This window comes from Danio aesculapii, chromosome 1, assembly GCF_903798145.1.
Source record: "Danio aesculapii chromosome 1, fDanAes4.1, whole genome shotgun sequence".
Classification (NCBI taxonomy): Eukaryota; Metazoa; Chordata; class Actinopteri; order Cypriniformes; family Danionidae; genus Danio; species Danio aesculapii.
Genome location: NC_079435.1, coordinates 49,294,972 through 49,316,319, shown reverse-complemented (window position 1 = coordinate 49,316,319; position 21,348 = coordinate 49,294,972). Strand labels below are relative to the sequence as shown.

Genomic DNA, 21,348 nt, shown 5'->3' with positions numbered 1-21,348 from the left:
TTTGAGTACAGTGAACTCATTGTCATGTACAAGAAACCAGTCTGAGATGATTCTGAGATAATTATGACATGGCATGTTATCCTGCTGGAAGTAGCCATCAGAAGATGGGTACACTGTGGTCATAAAGGGGTTGTACATGGTCAGCAACAATACTCAGGTCTTCTATTGTCCAATTTTGGTGAACCTGTGTGAATTGTAGCCTCAGTTTCCTGTTCGTAGCTGACAGGAGTGGCACCCGGTGTGGTCTTCTGCTGCTGTAGCCCTTCCGCCTCAAGGTTGGACCTTCAAAGATGCTCTTCTGCATATCTCGATTGTAACAAGGGGTTATTTGAGTTACTGTTGCCTTTCTATCACCTGGAAACAGCCTGGCCATTTTCCTCTGACCTCTGGCATCAACAAGGCATTTGCACCCACTGGATATTTTTTCATTTTTGGGCCATTCTCTGTAAACCCTAGAGATGGTTGTGTGTGAAATTTTCAGTAGATCAGCAGTTTCTGAAATAGTTAGATCAGCCTTTTTGACACCAAAAAAAATGCCACGGTTAAAGTCACTTAAATCCCCTTTCTTCCCCATTCTGATGCTCGGTTTGAACTGCAGCAGATCGCCTTGACCATGTCTGCATGCCTAAATGCATCGAGTCGCTGCTATGTGATTAGCTGATTAGAAGTTAGAAATGTATATGCCCTACATGCTGTGATTTCCGGCACAGTTTCATAAATTCATTTTCCCAGTACTTTAAAGTATGTGACGTACTAATTTATGAAATTGTGATGATTTGTCATTAAAATAATGTTATACACAACGGAAACGGTGAACAGCTGCAGCACTACAGAGGACATAATCCTCCTCTGCTGCTATAATTGAATACTTAATGGTAACTGTGCGGGGAAAAAGCAGTGCTTATGACCTTGCGTTGGTCATTTAGCACAATCACATTACCCACACGTGATGATGGACATCTCATAGATGGATTTGCTTTGGGGATTACAAGACTGTATTAAAAGCCACCTGTTACTATTGCTTCAATAATTTCCCTAAAACAATGTTCATTTATGCTCTTCTTTTCCATCAATGAAACTGTAACGAACGTGTGGCTGTCCTGAATCACCCTCTCTGCTTGTTTCTAGTCATCAAGCAGCTCTGTTGCAAAGCTTTTAAAGTCTGTACAAATACCCTAAATCTTGTGCAGAGCCATTCTCATTATTATAACACAGTTACATAAGCTTTAATTCCAGCTTGCCTTCCAAGGCTGTGATGTTTTTTTTTTTTTTTAAAGAGGTCCTATCCTCTTAAGGTGATTAATGGTAATATGTGTCGAGGGATGCGAAGAGGGAGGGAAAGAGCAGTGATGGAGAGAGAAAGAGAGAGAGAGACTGTTATCTGATCTGTTAGTCTTTACAGCCGCAGTCAGATGTTGAGCGTGAAGAGATCAGTTCAGGTCTACACAAAGGTCTCTTGGGAATCACTAAAAGAAACAGACACCGAACACATCGGCAATCTGGTAAGCAACGAAGAAATTTTATAATCTTATGTCAGCTTGTGTGTTTGTTGAATAGAGGAATTGTTTTATTTGTGCATTGTGTCTATATTAATCAAAAATATTACCTTTATTTTCCTTTTTTAGACTTATTGTTTTATTAGAGACACGTTTTTAAATCAAAAGTGGAAAATATATATACGTATGCACACACATATATAGACAAAAAAGGCTTTATCATTTATTTTGAACATCCTTAAAAATGATATTCGTATGTAAATTGAAATATACATATAAATATATATTTGTATATGTATATTTCAATTTATATACGGATTTCATTTTTAATGATGTTCAAAATAAATGATAAAGCCATTTTTTGTCTATATATGTGTGTGCATTCGTGTATATATAGAGAAAAAAAGGTTGTATCATTAATTATGAACATTAATAAAAAATTATTCAGTATTTACACAAAAAATACATATATAACAGTTGGTTTTGTCATAGCTGTAGCTATATGTGAATTATAGTATCAATTTTAAACCCTTTTTACCCTCATCAGAGCACATCAACTTGAATCACCTGAGATCACCTATTGCTCCAGTGACAAGGTAACAAAACCTATTTTTACCAGCAGCTTAGAACCCTACAGCATGTACTTACACACAGAGATGTGAGAGACGGACAGAACGTACTGGTATTTTTTTTGCATTAAGATATCTAATTAGATTGAATGACAAATAGTACATAGAATGGTGATGATTAAAGTAATAAAGTATATAAAATAATACAGTCATTAATTTATGTGTAGCTATAGGTGAATGCACAATAACATCAAATATTTCATGGTCATTTATGTCAGAAATGGTCATTTTAAGCATAGCTTGTGCTGTCTGATGTGAAATAGGTCACTTTGTTCTGCTGAAGATTAAAAACGCTTCACTTAAACCATATTGGGGATGACTCTAAATCCATCACAATATTCTGCTGTATGTTTTTAGTAATTTGCTTGAGTGTTATATAATACAAATGGATATTGAAATTTCACTTAATCAGCCACTATTATTGAGAAATTCAAATCATTCTGATGTGGATAAATGTGAAGCAAATGTAGCCATTTTAGCAAAGTGGACATAAGTCTCTTCTGCTCGCAATGCATTTATTAACTCAAAAATATAGTAAGAATATGCATATTATAAATTATTATTATTATTTAAAATAGATATATATTATTAGTTTATTCCTATGATGACATTTTCAGTGTCACATGATGCTTCAGACATCATAATCAACATGTTGATTTGGGGTTCATGAAGATTTTATTAATATTATCAATCTTTTATCACTTATTAATGTATGTTTCACTTAATGCATGCTTTATTGATGTATGATTAATGTTCAAGTTCAAAAGAGCAGAATTAGATTGAGATATACACTCAGCGGCCACTTTATTAGGTACACCTTACCAGTACCGGGCTGGACCCCCTTTTACCTTCAAAACTGTCTTAATCCTTTATGGCATAGATTCAACAAGGTACTGGAAATATTCCTTAGAGATTTTGGTTCATATTGACATGATTGCATCACGCAGTTGCTGCAGATTGCTGCATCCATGATGTGAATCTCCTGTTCCACCACATCCCAAAGGTGCTCTATTGGATTAAGTCTGGTGACTGTGGAGGTCATTTGAGTACAGTGAACTCATTGTCCTGTTCAAGAAACCAGTCTGAGATGATTCGCGCATTATGACATGACACTTTATCCTGCTGGAAGTAGCCATCAGAAGATGGGTACACTGGTCATACAGGAATGGACATCAGCAACAACACTCAGGTAGGCTGTGGCGTTGAAACGATGCTTAATTGGTACTAATGGGCCCAAAGTGTGCTGAGAAAATATCCCCCACACCATTACACCACCACCACCAGCCTGAATCATTGATACAAGGGAGGACGGATCCATACTTTCATGTTGTTCACGCCAAATTCTGAGCTCACCATCCAAATGTCACAGCAGAAATCGAGACTCATCAGACCAGGCAACGTTTTTTCAATCTTCTATTGTCCAATTTTGGTGAGCCTGTGTGAATTGTAGCTTCAGTTTCCTGTTCTTAGTTGACAGGAGTGGCTGCCGGTGTGGTCTTCTGCTGCTGTAGCCCATCCACCTCAAGGTTGACCGTGTTGTGCGTTCAGAGATGCTCGTCTGCATACCTCGGTTGTAACGAGTGGTTATTTGATTACTGTTGCCTTTCTATCAGCTCAAACCAGTCTGGCCATTATCCTCTGGCATCAACAAGGCATTTACGTCCACAGAACTGCCGCTCACTGGATATTTTCTCAGTTTCGGACCATTCTCTGTAAACCTTAGAGATGGTTGTGCGTTAAAATCCCTGTAGATCAGCAGTTTTTGAAATACTCAGACCAGCCCATCAGGCACCAAATATATGCCACGGTTAAAAAAATATGCCATGGTTAAAGTCACTTAAATCCCCTTTCTTCCCCATTCTGATGCTCGGTTTAAACAGCAGCAGATCGTCTTGACCATGTCTACATGCCTAAATGCATTGAGTTGCTGCCATGTGATTGGCTGATTAGAAATTTGATTAAACAAGCAGTTGGACAGATGCCCCTAATACAGTGGCCGGTGAGTGTAAATATTAGAAATGTATTTCCTGTTAATGTCTACATAATAATATCTGAATGGGTGTCTACTTATTATAAAATGATGTAAACTAACCGCATACGCATATACAAAAAGACACATTTGTTGCCATTAAAAATGATAGGACTTTTCATTAACTTTTGAATTGATTCCCCTGAAAGTCATCATAATGTGCACACTTTTGACTGGACCTTTCGTCTGTTTGTTACCAGCGTAAGATTGCTATAGATGCATCTGGGTCAGCAAGGCCCTTTGATGGATGGGCTCTCCTTAAAAGAGCTGGGGGACAGTGTGCTGGTGGAGATCGAGCCACGAAGGAAAGGCCTGCCCTTTCTTAAACATGTGGAGTATCGCATTGTTAGCAAGGTACACTCAATTTCATTTCTAATCACAAAAAAATGTCTTCAATAAAGTGATACTGCAATTCAGTGTGATGGGGTGTAGTTTAAAATGGAGTTTACATTATAACGAAGAACAAAATCATTACACTGACAGTAAAGTTGAGCAGTGACCAGTAAAGTTAATCACTATTATTCACGTTTACTCATTTTAAGACAAATCTAACCATAAACATTTGTTTAGCATTTCACAGGATGACATGGTGTATCTTAATTTTTAATACCATAAAAATGTGAAATTACTTATTGGGGAAGAGCATGGTCCTCAGTGCACCTTTTAAACCCCAGAGACGGCCAAATATCAGGTTTTTGTTTGATTTTAAAAGTATTTTTTGAGACTGTTGCACTGAATGACCTCTAACAAACTGCATAAGCAGTACCGGTCATTTTCATATATACAGTCAAGCCCGAAAATATTCATACCCCTGGGGTATGCTGAATAATTTCAGACTTAACTGTATATGACACAGCCAAAAAAATCCATTTCTAACTTTTTGTTTGATCTTTTTACCTCTTTGTTTATGTAATAATGATGTAAATAATGATAGTTTTGTAGTTTGTTTAACATTATTTTAAACAAATTATGAGGTTTTATTTTCCAAAAGATACTTAAAACCATGAAGTAGCTGTTTTAATATGTTTATATAAAGTAATTTGATATTTAAAACCTTGAAGTAGCTGTTTTATATGATTATATAAAGTACTTTGATATTTAAAACCTGGAAGTAGCTGTTTTACATGTGTATAAAGTCATTTATTGAATTTATCTTTTTGGGGACACTAAAATAGAGCATTTCTTGACCAACATACATGTGTAATTATTTGACAGTGTTTCCAGATCCCGGTTCAGCGCAGGTACAGTGATTTCGAGGTGTTTCACGGTTTGCTCCTGCAAAAGTTCATCTACAGGATGGTCCCACCACTACCGCCAAAGCGCATCCTTAAAGGCGGTGAGATTTGAACACATTTCTCTCCAGTAAATCTTGTTTTCTGAGGTCTTATTAGTTTTAAATCAGCTAAATCTCCACCCCCTCTCTCTTCCTCCCTACTCTCAGTTTTGAACTCACTAACAGACCGAGAGTTTAATGACAGTCGCCGCCGTGGTTTACAGAGGTTCATGACCCTGGTGATTAGACATCCAGTCCTGGCCGGAGATCAGCTGGTCAACATTTTTCTGTCAGCCAGCAGTGCAGTAAGTCCTGTCAGCCAGCAGAGGGAGGACAATAATTCAACTTTAGAGGAATAGTTTATTTGAATATTTGCTGAAACAGGAGTTCATTGCGTTTCTTTTGATTTGTATGTTACAGGATGTCCAAAACAAACTGCGTGATTCATATAAAAAGACAGGTGATGAGTTTCTCATCTCCCAGATTGCTTTGCATGGCAAGGTGGGTAAAAGCTAGATTAAAATACAGTGATAATGTGACCCTGGATCACAAAGCCGGTATTTTGTTGCACGGGTATTTTTATAGGGATAGGAAAAAATACGTTGTACAAGTAAAAATGATCGATTTTTATGTTATGCCAAAAAATCATTAGGATAATAAAGATAATGTTACATAAAGACACTTTCTAAATTTCCATCGGTAAGTATGTCAAATCTTATTTTAGTAGTCTAATTGGCATCGCTACACTGTAAAACCCAACAGTCATCTTTACCAAATGAAATGAGTGTAGTTAACTCAAACTTTACTGACAGTTAATTCTACTCATTTGAAAAGAGTTTTGAACTCAGTGTTGAAGGTAATGGGTTAATTAAATTCCTCATTACTTCAATTTAAATGGAGTAAGTTCACAGTACCATATAGATTAGTTTCTTAACTCAAATGGTTTATAGCAATCGGTTTCCTCAAACAGGTTGAGTTGTCTTACCTTATTGTGTTTTACAGTACTCAGTTGGTTTGAGTTCTCTTCGTTTATCAGGTTTTACTGTGCTCAAATTGCTTCATTTACTCAAATGGAGTAAGTTCATAGTACTCATTAGGATTAGTTTTTGAACTTAAATGGTTTGTTGCAATCGGTTTCCTCGAACGGTTTGAGTTACTTATTTAGTTTTACAGTGTAAGAACTCAATCTGGAAAATATCTCAATATTTTGATACCTTAGATTCCAATTCTTCAAATATCTCAGACAAACTACACATCAATGGAAAGCTTATATAGCTTTCAAATTAGGTTAACATCTTAATTTCCAAAAATTTACCTTTATGACAGGTTTTGTTGTCCATGTCACATATCATTTGGAAAGAAAAACATGTTATTGAGACCTTGTATATCATCACAGTATACATTAGGCACAAACGTAAATTAGGAGAGTGAAATGTACAGTTGAAGTTAGAATTATTAGCCCCCTGAATTATTAGCCCCCCTGTTTATTCTTTTCCCCAATTTCTGTTTATTGGAGAGATTAAATAGATTGATGAAAGATTTTTTCAACACATTTCTGAACATAATAGTTTTAATAACTAATTTCTAATCACTGATTTATTTCATCTCTGCCATGATGACAGTAAATAATATTTGACTAGATCTTTTTCAAGACACTTCTCTACAGCTTAAAGTGACATTTAAAGGCTTAACTAGGTTAATTAGGTAAACTAGGCAAGATAGGATAATTAGGCAAGTTACTGTATAACGATGGTTTGTTCTCTAGACAGTCGAAAAAAATATATAGCTTAAAGGGGCTAATAATTTTGACCTTAAAATGGTGTTAAAAAATATTAAACTGCTTTTATTCTAGCTGAACTAAAACAAATAAGACTTTCTCCAGAAGAAAAAATATTATCAGACATACTGTGAACATTTCCTTACTCTGTTAAACATAATTTGGGAACTATTTAAAAAATAAAAAAATTAAAGGGGGGGCTAATAATTCTGACTTCAACTGTATATTGCGTGTGATTTTGAAGGTGTACCTGCCCGAGGACATCCAGAGCCAGGCGGCCGCTAACCGAGAGGTGATCGCCAGCATCCACAGCAGCTTCTTCAAGCTCAGAGATGTGGCGGAACGGATGGCGCAGCGCTCGCGGGAAAACTCCACAGACCTGCTCATGTTTGGGAAAGACCTGAGGTGAACAACACTGCAGTCTGTAGATGTCATATTCATTATCTACAACAGTGTTTCTCAACCACGTTTCTGGAGGACCACCAACACTGCATGTTTTGGATGTCTCCTTTGTTTGTCACACCCATTACAGGTCTTTCAGTCTCTGCTAATGAGCTGATGATCTGAATCCGGTGTGTTTAGTTGAGACATGGAAAAATGTGCAGTGCTGGTGGTCCTCCAGGAACGTGGTTGAGAAACACTGATCTACAATATTTGTTGTAGAATTGCTGTATGAGTCTCCAAAACAAATCTTATTTTATCTTTCTAAACAAAAAGTTTTGAATAAAACACAAGTTATAATGACGTTATCTAAAACAATACCTAATGTTTGTGTGTGTAATATCGAAGTGGTGTCACTTCTTCTGGTGGGGAATTCTGGAAGATATTGAGTCATGTCATTATTCTTCTTTCATTACTTTTACATACTGTTTAGGATACACCATTAGAAGCCTTCAATAACTTTGTTATTGTGATGTTTCAGTAAATTCATTCATTCATTTTCCTTCAGCTTAGTCCTTTTATTCATCAGGGGTCACCACAGCGGAATGAATAACCAACTTATCCGGCATATGTTTTACACAGCGGATGCCCTTCCAGCTGCAACCCAGTACTGGGAAACACCCATACACTCTCATTTTCACACATACACTACGCCCAATTTAGCTTATTCAATTCACCAATAGCGCATGTCTTTGGACTAAGGGGGAAGCCAGAGATCCTGGAGGAAACCCACACGAACATGGGGGTAATTAGGCAAGTTATTGTATAACGATGGTTTGTTCTGTAGACAATTGAAAATATAGCTTAAAGGGGTAATAATATTGACCTTAAAATGGTTTTTAAATAATTAAAAACTGCTTTTATTCTAGCCAAAATAAAACAAATAAGACTTTCTCCAGAAGAAAAAATATTATCAGACATACTGTGATACTGTGAAAATGTCCTTGCTCTGTTAAACATCATTTGGGAAATATTAAGATAAAATTAAACAATAATATAATTTAATCTAATTTGATTTAATTGACTGAAAACAGGCATCATGGTGGTGCAGTGAGTAGCAGGATTGCCTCACAGCAAGAAGGTTGCTGGTTCGAGCCTCGGCTGAGTCAGTTGGCATTTTTTTTATGGAGTTTGCATGATCTCCCCCTATTCGCGTGGGTTTCCTCCAGGTGCTCTGGCTACAGGTGAATTGGCTAAGCTAAATTGTCTGTAGTGTATGAGTGTGATTGAGTGTGTATGGATGTTTCCCAGTGATGGGCTGCAGCTGGAAGGACATCCACTGCGTAAAACATATGCTGGATAAGTTGGCGGTTCATTCCGCTGTGGCGACCACAGATTAATAAAGGGACCAAGCCGAAAAGAAAATGCATGAATGAATGAATAACTGAATACATGAATATTTATTAATTATCAAGATGAGTAGTGTGTAGGCCTACTGTAAACCCTCTGAACTAACATGAACCAAAATAAATGTTACTAATGTTAACAAAGATTATTAAATTCTGCAAAATGTCATCAGTGCATTGTCATTATGTAAAAAATGAAGTGTGTCCCATTTTTACTCGATGTTTCTACAGTGAACTTGGTTCAGACACATCAGACCTGCCAGAAGACGCGATAGTGAGCAAAGCCTGGAAAACACAGAGGAAGTCACTAGTAGAGCTGTCAGGAGAGTTTGGTCTTCTCGCAGACAAAGCTGCACACCAGGTATTAAAACAGGAGCATTACTGCATTAATATAATCACAAACACCACTGCAGATTGTACACAGACAACTGGAATAATCTGACACTCACAATATTATGACTCCCATTACAGTTTCTGAGGAAATCCTGTTCTGGAAATTAAACTGAATATTCCAAACATCTTTTTTTTCCCCACCAGGGCACCAGAGAAGAGGATGAAGTGGTGGAGAAACTCAACCTTCTCCTAGAACAACTGCAGTCATATAAAGTGAGCACTGATTTTCAAAAAGATTTCAAATCTATTCCTGCAACGCGTAATAATTTTTAATAAATGTTAAAGTGGCATATGCTGTATTACATCTCTATAAGATGGAGTAATTTTGAATTTCAGTCACATTATTTTGCAGGACTGAGAGTTTACACGTTAACAATTCAGCTGTACCAATAGTATATTTGAATGTGTGTGTGTGTGTGTGTGTGTGTGTGTTTGTAGGACTTGTGTGATCGACACGATAGCGGTGTGTTATTAGAGCATCAGAGAGCGTTTGAAAAGCGCAGCGGGCCTGTGGGTACACATTTAAAGTACCAGAACAGCATTGAGCAGCCAGAGTCTCGACTCTCACAGGTAACACATACTGTTCATACACACTAACAACACTTAAGCAGACAAAGCTATACAAATGTGTAGATTAAAGGGGAGCTATTATGCAAAAAAATCACTTTTAAAAGGGGTTTAAACACAGTCGTGTGGCAACAGTCTGTAAATTTATTTGCTTCTATTGATAAAAATGTATTAATTTTATTTTTTATAATCACACTTCATAAAAACAGTCTGGAGAAACACTTTGATTGACATTCTCCTATTGTGTGTGTCATCAAAGGGGGAAAGCCCCGCCCATAAATCACAATCTCTCCCTTATTAGCACAGGATGTTAGTCTTGTTTTTAAATCTGCCACTATGCTGACACATAAGCATTTTTAGCTCCGCCCTCTTTTGACAAGAGCACAGTCTCATTTGAATTTAAAGTGACAGTCACCAAAATGGCACAATAAGGATCAAAGCTTAAAAGGGGCCGATTCAAAGAGTTATAAAACATTATTTGTTTCATACTTTGAGCTGAAACTTCACACACACACTCTAGGGACATCAAAGGGGCATAATAGACCATCTTTCAATCTAAATAATGATAATATCTGTTTGTTCTGACCAGTGGCAGATTTAGGCATGGGCAATATGGGTGATCTCCCAGGGTGGCGTCTTGCTGGGGGGCGGCACGGGAAGACGGTGACGGGGAGAAAAAACACGAGCCCCAGTAAAAGCTTTGCGATACCCTTTACTTTAAGCAGGTATATTGATTTAGTGTTAATCCCAGAATAAAGACGTTAGGGGGCAATCACATTTAGCGTCTTTTGCACACGCAAGCTTGTTAATCTCTACGTGCAACCGAAATCAAACTGATGCAAGCATGCAGAAAGCGATTCCCATGCTCCTCACGCGCTGCTCTGCTCCCGGTGTGAATCCCGGTTGTTTACAGTCACATCGATAAAACACGCACGTCTATGTGATGTGAAAGGCGGAGTAACTGTTGTAACTTTTATGCAGAGGTGTCGGCACCTAGCGAGTTTTGCAAGTTGATCATATGATGATCTTATTTTGATTAAGCATGGCAATGAAGCAGAAAGGAGGGATAATGGGTTAGGAAGGTAAGACTCACGGCCATGAGTCGGGTCAACGACAACAGATAATTCCATAAAACATATGTATTGTTTGTATTGTATAGATTTGTCATTAATATTCATGCAAAAGATTTCTTAAGTGATCTTTGCATATCACTCAGTTGTGTCTTTCTTTACATTGTTTTCCAGTTACATTTAGGATTGATTGCTGTCATTTATTTAGAATAATAATTGTTTATTAATAGTAATATTGGGCGGTATATTGGCCAGTACTGGTTGCTTCAGTATGGGGTGGTTCGTCCAGGGTGCCATTTAAACTAGAACCGCTACTGGTTCTGACACCACTAATCAGATTATGTGACTTTGACTCATAAATAAGCCTACATAGAATCTTTGCTCGCAGAGTTTTGTACATATCATTTAGACTATTTATTTATTTACTTATTTATGCAAAGATTTAGATGATTTATGTATAATAAAATGTGTAATATTTACTTTTAGTGAATGTATTATACAAGGAATTGCTTTGGTTATCTAACAAGTGGTTCTAATTGGATTTGCCATAGATAAATAAATTTAACCATAAATAAATTTAAGAAATGCTTTTTGTTATTTTATATGTTAAGATTTCAGCTTCTGCACTCTCAAAATAATTCAGCATAAATCTGCAGATTTTCTTTACTAACTTCTGCACAGAAATAGTAAATAAAGTCTGGAGATTGTTTGGCCCTGCTCATCAATTCTTCTTGTGTTGTAAGATTATACGTTGCTTCCCTTAGCATGCATGATGTCATTGAGTATGGGGAACTTGTGTCTGACTTCAAGGTGCACGCTTCGGTGCTGTAAAAGATGCCAAACAAACATGACACAATAGTCAAATTAAATGCAAATGCTTTTCAAATGATTATAAACCATACAAACCAGTGACTAAGAATGACTGGAAAGGTCATTAACAAGTCATGGAAATTCAAAGCATCTAAAAAAGTATGGAACCACTTATAAAACATTTAGATTAAAAAAAACGCCAGAATGGCAATATTTAAAATTCTTGTACCACATTAAATTGAAGGTGAACACTTTATATAATTATCTTTAATAAAAAGGATCAAATAACCTTAAAATAAAAACATATTTTTAAAAAATCAAACATCATTTTATTGAGCGCGAGATTGTGGAACTGCTTATATAAAGCGTGCTTCACACATCCTGAAAAGGGAAGCCAAAATATTACCCCTGTATGGATGGCTGCAGGTCATAAACCCTGCCTTCTCCATTTTAGATACTCCCCTAGTGGCTGCCTGTAGTATAGCTCATAAATCCCGCCCTCTTCATGTAAAACAATTAAACCATACCTGCCAACACTCCCGGTTTACCAAGGAGTCTCCTATATTTCAGACCCATCTCCTGCCACCCTCCCGTTTTGTTATTTCTCCCAGAAAACTTCCGTAATTTCACCACGCTCCTGGTCTTCAGCTTTTTAGCTTTTTGGTACCGTCTGTGACATCCTCGGGTCGCAAGCTTTGAGATAGTATCCAATCAGTGTCCGCCCGAAATCCGGTCCATAGTACAGTTACTAACACCACAGTACAGTACAGTTACTAACCAGGTTCTCAACTGTGTTATTCAGAGACAAACACACAACGCTGCCACCGCACCCCCCCCCCCCCAAAATGTTGCCAGGTATGAATTAGATCACTGTTTCTCAACCATGTTCCTGGAGGACCACCAACACTGCATGCTTTGGATGTCTCCTTTGTCTGTCACACCAACAATGCTGTTGCAATGCTGGTGGTCCTCCAGGAACGTGGTTGAGAAACACTGAATTCCACAATGCCAAATTAAAATATTTTGAGCACCCCCTGGTGGATGGCAGTAATATAGCTCATAAACTCCATCCTCTCCATGTAAATAAATAGGATGCGGCCAAAACAAAAACATTTTGAGCGCCCTCTAATGACTGCCTGCAGTACAGATCATTAATCGCTCCATGTAAACAAACGGGACATGAGCCAAACCAAATTATATTTTAGGCTGCAGTATCTGGATGAAAATCTAGCTGAGTTAACTATATTTCTGTCTTCCTACAGCAGGAAAACACAATTATAACCATGGAGATGAGAAGCTATTTCTCCCTTTTGTGTCTGCATCAAGAAACCCAGCTGGTCTTCACTAATCTGCCTCTCGTAACTTCAATTCTTGGCACATTTGTCAACTCGCAAATACAAGGCCACAAAGAAGTGCGTTTCTAACAAGTCTTCTAATACTTGTGGTTATTCTAGTTGTCGAACGCTGCATTTTGAATGGTGTTTTTTCATTTTTCAGATGGGAGATGTGTGGGGTGACCTTCATCCAAAACTGAAGGATCTTTTTCAAAGCGCTAATGAAGCCTCGTCTCACTCCGCTTCTCAAACAAACTCCTCTGGAGGACAGAAGAGCTGTGCTGTTAATGGCTCCACATAACCTGGACGGTAAATGAGGGATAATCCCAGCCTTTTCTCAAGACCCAAGAACTCAGCGTACCGCTTAATGCCACGTGCTTTTGCTAACTTGCCTGAACGTACTTTAACTCCTTTCTATATGGCTTTTCCTAAAAAGTAAACACAGAAAACATACAATGGTCCCAAAACATATACTCCAACACTCAAAGAACACCTGTCAATTTAATTAGATACAAAATACCAAACTCTCTGCTAAGAAATCTGTTTTGTTAGCATTTTTGCACATTATATTGGGTTAATATTTTGCTAAAGCGATGACAGTCAAGTTGCTGAGACTTTTATTTCAGTATGTTGATGTACTGAAATGGAATATTGAGTAGTGTGGGTGGAGCTTTCATTTTTGTTCTTCATTCCCTCATAGCAAGCTAACGGTAAAAGACGCGTGGTTAAGAATACAGTGACTGAATGACAATGTGCGCTAGCAAAAAAAACATGGTCAATATTGCTTTAACATGGACTTTGGGGCGGCACTGTTGCCTCTTAGCAAGAAGGTTGCTGGTTCGATTCCCGATTGAGCCAGATTGCATTTCTGTGAGGAGTTTGCATGTTCTTGCCATGTTCCTTCGTGGGTTTCCTCTGGGTGCTCCGGTTTCCCCCACAGTCCAAAGACATGCGCTATAGGTGAATTGGGTAAATGAAATTGGCTCTAGTGTAGTGCTAGAATAGTTGGCAGTTCATTCCGCTGTGGCGACCCCTGATAAATAATTGACCAAGCTGAAGGAAAATGAATGAATGAACATGGACTTTCGTTTAACTGTAAAGTGTTTAAATATTTTCTGAGGCCACTGTATTTTAAGATGACACAGAATATATTTATTTTGAACATTTCCAGCGGGAAAAACACACCATTGAGTCCAACACAGTGTCTTTGTTTTTAACCTTTTTCATTTAATTCCTTCTTGTTTACCTTTTCTTTTAATATACATGTTATGAACTTAAATAAATGATCCCAGATCTTCCACAACCTGTGCATGATTTGTACACATTTTTTAAGTTCACCCGAAAATAATATTAGATTTTGGTGGGAACATACATTATATTCAATGATTATGATTATATGTGATATCATTGAAATATAAGGCCACAATATGAGGACGGGTGAAAAGGTTAATCAGACATATGTTTGCAGAAATACTTTATATGCAAGACCAGTTGAATTAATGTTGATAAACCTTCGGTCCTTTAAAATGATCCGTAGCATTCATATATATATACTGTACACAAGACAAGACATTTTATACAAATGGCAGTGTGTTGTTTAATAATTCCAGACGCAGTGTTTGATACAACACCTCACAGTTGGCATCCATTATATGGCATGTTGGCGCACGTAGTCATGCAACTTGCAGCTAGCTTTAAAAACTAAATAAAATATTTGTATAAATAACTATACATATTAAATATACAGTGCCCAGCATAATCGAGTACAGCAGGTTTCTCATAAAGCAGGCACAAAATGTTATAAGACGTTAATATTAGGTTAGATTTAGGTTGTGACATCAGATGACTAAAATTCTATGTCCATTCAGCGTTTAAGGACAATGTTATTTTGACATCCAACAACGATATAAAATGAAGTTGATATTAATCCAACTGATCTTAAACCAACGTCATATTGACGGCAAATACTGACATTTATTCGTCAGGTATGGCAACCAAAATCCAACATCTGATAGATGTCATGGTGGTAACGTCCACACAACGTCAAGCTGTAACATCATTAAATGTTGATATTTGGTTGATTTTAGGTTGGACGTTAACCTCGACCTGACGTTGGGTTCTGGTTGATTTTAGGTTGTGTTGGTAAGTGACCAAAATCCAACATAGAGCCAACATCTTAAACCAACGTCATATTGACGTCAAATACTGACATTTATTCGTCAGGTATGGCAACCAATATCCAACATCTGATTGACGTTATAGTGGTAACGTCCACACAACATCAAGCTGCAACATCATTAGACATTGATATTTGGTTGATTTTAGGTTGGTTGTTGACCTCGGCCTGACGTTGGGTTCTGACGTCAACAGATTTTCATTTCCGAACAAAATGCAACATCCCTACGACATTGGGGTACAATGTCAATCTGACGTCATGTTGATATCCTGTGCCTGCTGGGAAACTTTGTGTACAATAATATTTAGTTAAAATCTGGTTTATTGGTTTCACATACCAAATTCAAATTTAAAACAAATAAAACTTTTAAGATTATTAAGAAAAAATAAGTGCACCCCAATAAATGTGTTAACAGAAAAAAGTTAATCAATATTACAAATTTATATAAATATATATTAATGTGACTATTATGTATAGTTTAATTTATTGTAATGTTAACAGTTTTAAAATTTAGTGTATTACTATTATTATTCTAGACTCTTGGATAGACTCTGACCTTACTTTTGTCAATAAATATGTGTGTGTGTATTTATATATATATATAAATATATGTACATACATACATACATATATATATATATATATATATATATATATATATATATATATATATATACTTACAGTTGAAGTCAGAATTATTGTCCCCCCTCCGAATTATTAGCCCCATTCATTTAGTTCCCCAATTTTTGTTTAACGGAGAGAAGATTTTTTTAGAGAAGACATTTCTAAACATAATAGTTTTAATAACTCATTTCTAATAACTGATTTATTTTATCTTTGTCATGATGACAGTAAATAATATTTGACAAGATATTTTTCAAGACACTTCTATACAGTTTCTAACACTTTTAATTCGGTAAAGTAGGCAGGTTAGGGTAATTAGGCAAGTTATTGTATAATGATGGTTTTTCTGTAGATCAGTGGTTCTCAAACTGTGGGTCGCAACCCCTGCGGGGGTCGCAGAATAATTTCAAGGGGTTGCGAATGGGATTTAAAAATTGTGTAATTTTCAGTGATTATAATAAATATTTTTCAGTATTACAAGTGAAAGCTAATATTTTCAGATTTTTTAAAGATATTACTGATAAATTTGCTTTGGTAGTGGGGGTCACGAGTTCTTGACAATCTTACATTGGGGGTCGCTGGTTTAAAAGTTTGAGAACCACTGCTGTAGACTAAAGGGGAAAATATATAGCTTAAAGGGGCTAATAATTCTGACCATGAAATGCTCTTTAAAAAATTAAAAACTGCTTTTATTCTAGCCGAAATAAAATGAATAAAGACTTTGCCCAGAAGAATAAATATTATCAGACATACTGTGAAAATTTCCTTGCTCTGTCATTTGGTAAATATTTAAAAAGGAAAAAAAATTCAAAGGGGGCTAATAATTCTGACTTCAACTGTGTTTATATATATATATATATATATATATATATATATATATATATATATATATATATATATATATATATATATATATATATATATATGTGTGTGTGTGTGTGTGTGTGTGTGTGTGTGTGTGTGTGTGTGTGTGTGTGTGTGTTTATTAACCCTGTTTTGTAAAAACCACAGAACAAAGTATTTAAAAAGAATTTTCCTTTTTAAAACTATTTTCAAAGGGGTTGCACTCATCTATGTTGAGCATTGTAAATGATCTAAGAACAAGTACAAAAAGGGAACAACAGATCAAAATTAGGATCAAACTATTTGGCATTTCTATAACTGACCACTAGATTTATTCTTTATATAGTCTCTGAACAATTACATTACAGTCTCTAAACCAAAAACAGAGTGCCAAATAGCCACAGTAAGAGCTTTCTTTCAATGTCTGATTGAGTCACAAAGTCTAACCCATTTCATATTGAACACGTTTTTGAATAATAAATTATTTTTATTATATATAGAATATTTGAATCAAAGATGTGACCACAGAGGGGGGAAACAGGATAAAAGGCAGTGTAATATATACAAGATAAAACAATTGTCCTTGTGAGTTATAGAGAATGAAAAAGTACATTTTAATGGCCATACGTCAACTCATAATTTTATTGTCAACTAAAGTGAGTGCTCATCCTCTTGTAAAACCATGGATACAGTAGAACATGCACACATTTGGCAATAACAGAAGAGGAGTTTTTCAGTTCACAGCTTTGCAAACGGGACCATAAAGATCCTCATAAAGAGAGAAATGGGTGATGGAGGTAAAATAATGGTTCCTATTTCAGCTTTACTGTCAGTGCTAAAGCATGTCGTAGCCCCGCCCCCAACTCACGCCATTGGTTGGGATTCTGATTTCAAAAGACAAAAGCATTTTTTAGACCAAAACTAATCTCCGCTTTCTCCATTTAAATCAAATGTAATATTACGCAATTTACGAATTATACATCTGAGGCTAATTCCGACGCAATTCTCAATTCGTAACTTTTTGATGTACTGGCTAATTCATATTAATTGTATGATCTAATTCGTACATTTTAATAAGATTTGATAATTCCACCCACTGACAGGTAGGGTTAGAGGTGGGGTATGGGGCCACTCCTACTTTTTAAAAATCGTACGTTTTTATACAAATGAAATCGTTTGCATTTGTACGAATTAGCCACTTTTCTGACATGTAAAATAGTTCTTCGTGAGATCGAGCTGCTAATTCCCACCACTGAATGGAAGCAAAACTTCCACTTTCTATATTTAAATAAAATGTAAGATTACGCAATTTTACGAATGATACATTTGAGACTAATTCCAACTCATTTTTCAATATTTAACTTTTTGATGTACTGGCTAATTCGTTTTAATTATACGATCTAATTTGTACATTTTGATAAGGTTCAATAATTCCACCCAATGACGGGTAGGGTTAGGGGTGGGGTTTGGGGCCCACTCCTACTTTTTAAAAATCTTACATTTTTATACAAATGAAATAGTATGCATTTTTACAAATTAGCCACTTTTCTGACACGTAAAATAGTTCCTCGTGAGGTCGAGCAGCTAATTCCCACCACTGAATGGAAGCAAAACTAATTTCCACTTTCTTCATTTAAATCAAATGCAATATAACGCAATTTACGAATGATACATTTGAGACTAATTCCAACGCAATTCTCAATTCGTAACTTTTTGATGTAGTGGCTAATTCATACTAATTTGTACGATCTCATTCGTACAATTTAATAAGGTTTGCTAATCCACCCAATGAGGGGTATGGTTATGGGTGGGGTCTGGGGCCACTCCTACTTTTAAAAAAATCTTACGTTTTCATGCAAATGAAATCGTACAAATTTGCACGAGTTAGCCACTTTTCTGACAACATGTAAAATAGTTTCTCGTAAGATCGAGCTGCTAATTCCCATCACTGAATGGAAGCCTTCATTGCGATTAAAATATGCCATACAAATACATACAAAGCAAAACGTAAAATGTGCATGTGTATAACGAACAAACTGCACAGTCATTAATTACATCATATGATTATCGTTAACGGATCGATCAATACTCCGTTTTGGATATCGACCAAACACATGACACCTAAGGCAAAATCGACAGCTCGTTCAAGAGCAAATTCAAAGATGAAGCTTATTTCGTTGGTTTAAAGATTCCTGATGGCACTAAAGGTAACCATGAGAGTGGATATTAGCAAACAAAACAGAAAAAATAAATCTTTTCAGATTAGCGGCCCAAAAACTACTGACGCATAGCTAGAGTAATTAACATTTCCTTGTATCAACTCCAAAAATCGAACAACAGCCATGTTAAAGGATAGTAAACATTTTATATTTTTAATCGTATGTGGGTTTCGAGTAAATATAGTGTAATATGCCATCATTCAGTCACTTATTTACGTATATGTCCATATTACTAGATACTAGATATCGATTATCTGCCACTGAAAAAAAAACTCATATTAGTCTATCGTTGCACAACATGCCGGATTCCCTGTCGTTGATGCATCTGAAAGCTACGGTGACAGTAATTAACATACATATGTGTCTTGTTAATGCCCAACCAATACAGGGATATGTCACCCGATGCACAGATTACTGCTTTCATGCATTTCGTTAAAGCTGCATGGATTCAATAAAAGAACAATTTCATAGTACTGACGTCCACCTTTTCTGAAAGTATTTGCTCTTTCATTTTACCATAGGGATTTAAAATATATAATTTTTTTAAGTAATAAAACTGTCTAACCATTTGAGGTGAATCCTAACCTTACAAATCTGAGAAGTACAAGACATACTGAACAGGTTTAACGAGAAAAAGAACTACAATCCCATAAAGCATTGCAAATAACATAATCGGATTAAAACAATTAAGGAATATGAAATTATTCTGTTAAACGTGTTTGTTTTTTCCAGATTTTAAGTTTATTGCAAAATATTTTGAGATCTCTTGACGTGCTTTGTTAGCTGCAGCTGTCTGATTGGTGGGTTTTCTGCACAGCATCATGGGTAATGTAGTTGTTATGGCCAAATTTTACAATCAAATACGCTGCAACTGTCTGATTGGTGGATTTTCTGCACAGCATCATGGGTAATGTAGTTGTTATGGCCAAATTTTACAATCAAATACGTTGCAACTGTCTGATTGGTGGGTTTTCTGCACAGCATCATGGGTAATGTAGTTGTTATGGCCCAATTCTAAAATCAAATACGCTGCAACTGTCTGATTGGTAGGTTTTCTGCACAGCATCATGGGTAATGTGGTTGTTATGGCCAAATTTTACAATCAAAATTGCTGCAACTGTCTGATTGGTTGGTTTTCTGCACAGCATCATGGGTAATGTAGTTGTTATGGCCAAATTCTACAATCCAAAATGACTGTTGAAATAAAAAAGTGATTTAATGTGAAGTTGCTTTGTTAGCTGCAACTGTCTGATTGGTGGGTTTTCTGCACAGCATCATGGGTAATATAGTTGTTATGGCCAAATTTTACAATCCAAAATGACTGCTGAAATAATAAAGTGATTTAATGTGAAGTTGCTTTGTTAGCTGCAACTGTCTGATTGATGGGTTTTCTGCACAGCATCATGGGTAATGTAGTTGTTATGGCCAAATTCTACAATCAAAAACACTGAAACTGTCTGATTGGTTGGTTTTCTGCACAGCATCATGGGTAATGTAGTTGTTATGGCCAAATTCTACAATCCAAAATGACTGTTGAAATAAAAAAAGTTATTTAATGTGAATAGACAAGTTCAGCAACACCATATACAATCAATTAAGAACCTCACAGCTCACAACAAAACTGCAGTTATCAGTTTAAAAAAATCTATTTCCCTATGGAGAAAATGAATGATGTTTATACTTCCACAACCCAAATGATGCACATTGTTATTAGTCATTGGATTGGACTTATTAATCATCTGATATTTGGTCATTCGGAGGTTATTGGCACTAGCTATTGGCACACCCATTATCATTAACATATGTATGAACACTTTCCTTTTGTACAAAATCCAGACAGCTTGTCAATGAGGTCAACACACAGTGGGGTTCAGAAGTCTGAGGACACACTGAAAATCTGGAGTTATTTATTCAATTTAACCCTAAAAATAAACATTTTAAAAACAAAGAAAAACAACATAGGCTCATCCTGAAAACGTACCTCTATATACATTTCTGAAGATTGCGAATTATGTAGCCAGAGGTACTTATAGATGCATTTTGTCTTTAAAATGAACGCTACGGGGCGGTATGAAGCTATTCCTTTTCGCGCTTACCAGCAGACCGATTACCTTCATGTGAACAGCTTTTCTGCTGTTACCAGTGTGTCCAGAAGCTTGCCATGTACGTCGGCGGACTTGACCACAACGACGGGGTTCGAATGGTTCCAGAAAGCAGGTAAGCCGAAAAATAAAATAAACAAGTAAATAACAGGGTGAGAATGTGGTAAAATCTGAAAATGTGGTAAAAATCAGTCGAGGGCTTTTATTTTTCTGGATTAC

The 21,348-nt window shown here is 36.3% G+C and overlaps 2 protein-coding genes across 3 annotated transcripts in view; one reads left to right on the top strand and one right to left on the bottom strand.

Moving 5' to 3' along the window:
* The first annotated feature begins 1,422 nt into the window (after positions 1 to 1,422).
* snx8b (sorting nexin 8b) lies at positions 1,423 to 14,451 on the top strand. The gene is made up of 12 exons (XM_056449516.1): positions 1,423 to 1,502; positions 2,044 to 2,092; positions 4,355 to 4,508; positions 5,370 to 5,490; positions 5,596 to 5,732; positions 5,848 to 5,928; positions 7,449 to 7,609; positions 9,223 to 9,352; positions 9,529 to 9,597; positions 9,823 to 9,954; positions 13,094 to 13,243; positions 13,329 to 14,451. The coding sequence occupies exons 3-12, from the start codon at positions 4,371 to 4,373 to the stop codon at positions 13,464 to 13,466; spliced, it is 1,257 nt and encodes a 418-aa protein (XP_056305491.1). The 5' UTR covers positions 1,423 to 1,502; positions 2,044 to 2,092; positions 4,355 to 4,370; the 3' UTR covers positions 13,467 to 14,451.
* Positions 14,452 to 17,436: 2,985 nt separating this feature from the next.
* Positions 17,437 to 21,348, bottom strand: part of grk4 (G protein-coupled receptor kinase 4) — a 66,752-nt gene continuing 62,840 nt past the window's right edge. For both annotated transcript variants that reach the window (XM_056461906.1, XM_056461899.1), the window contains exon 16: positions 17,437 to 21,348. This exon is cut by the window's right edge and continues 1,188 nt beyond it. The gene's annotated coding sequence lies outside the window, so the exon portion shown is untranslated.

Bases quoted from the DNA above. Each gene is read 5' to 3' on its own strand.
- snx8b (XM_056449516.1), top strand. From the start codon at position 4,371: ATGCATCTGGGTCAGCAAGGCCCTTTGATGGATGGGCTCTCCTTAAAA. The intron at 5,733-5,847 runs GTAAGTCCTGTC...TGTATGTTACAG, and splicing joins TTCTGTCAGCCAGCAGTGCA to GATGTCCAAAACAAACTGCG. The intron at 9,598-9,822 runs GTGAGCACTGAT...GTGTGTTTGTAG, and splicing joins AACAACTGCAGTCATATAAA to GACTTGTGTGATCGACACGA.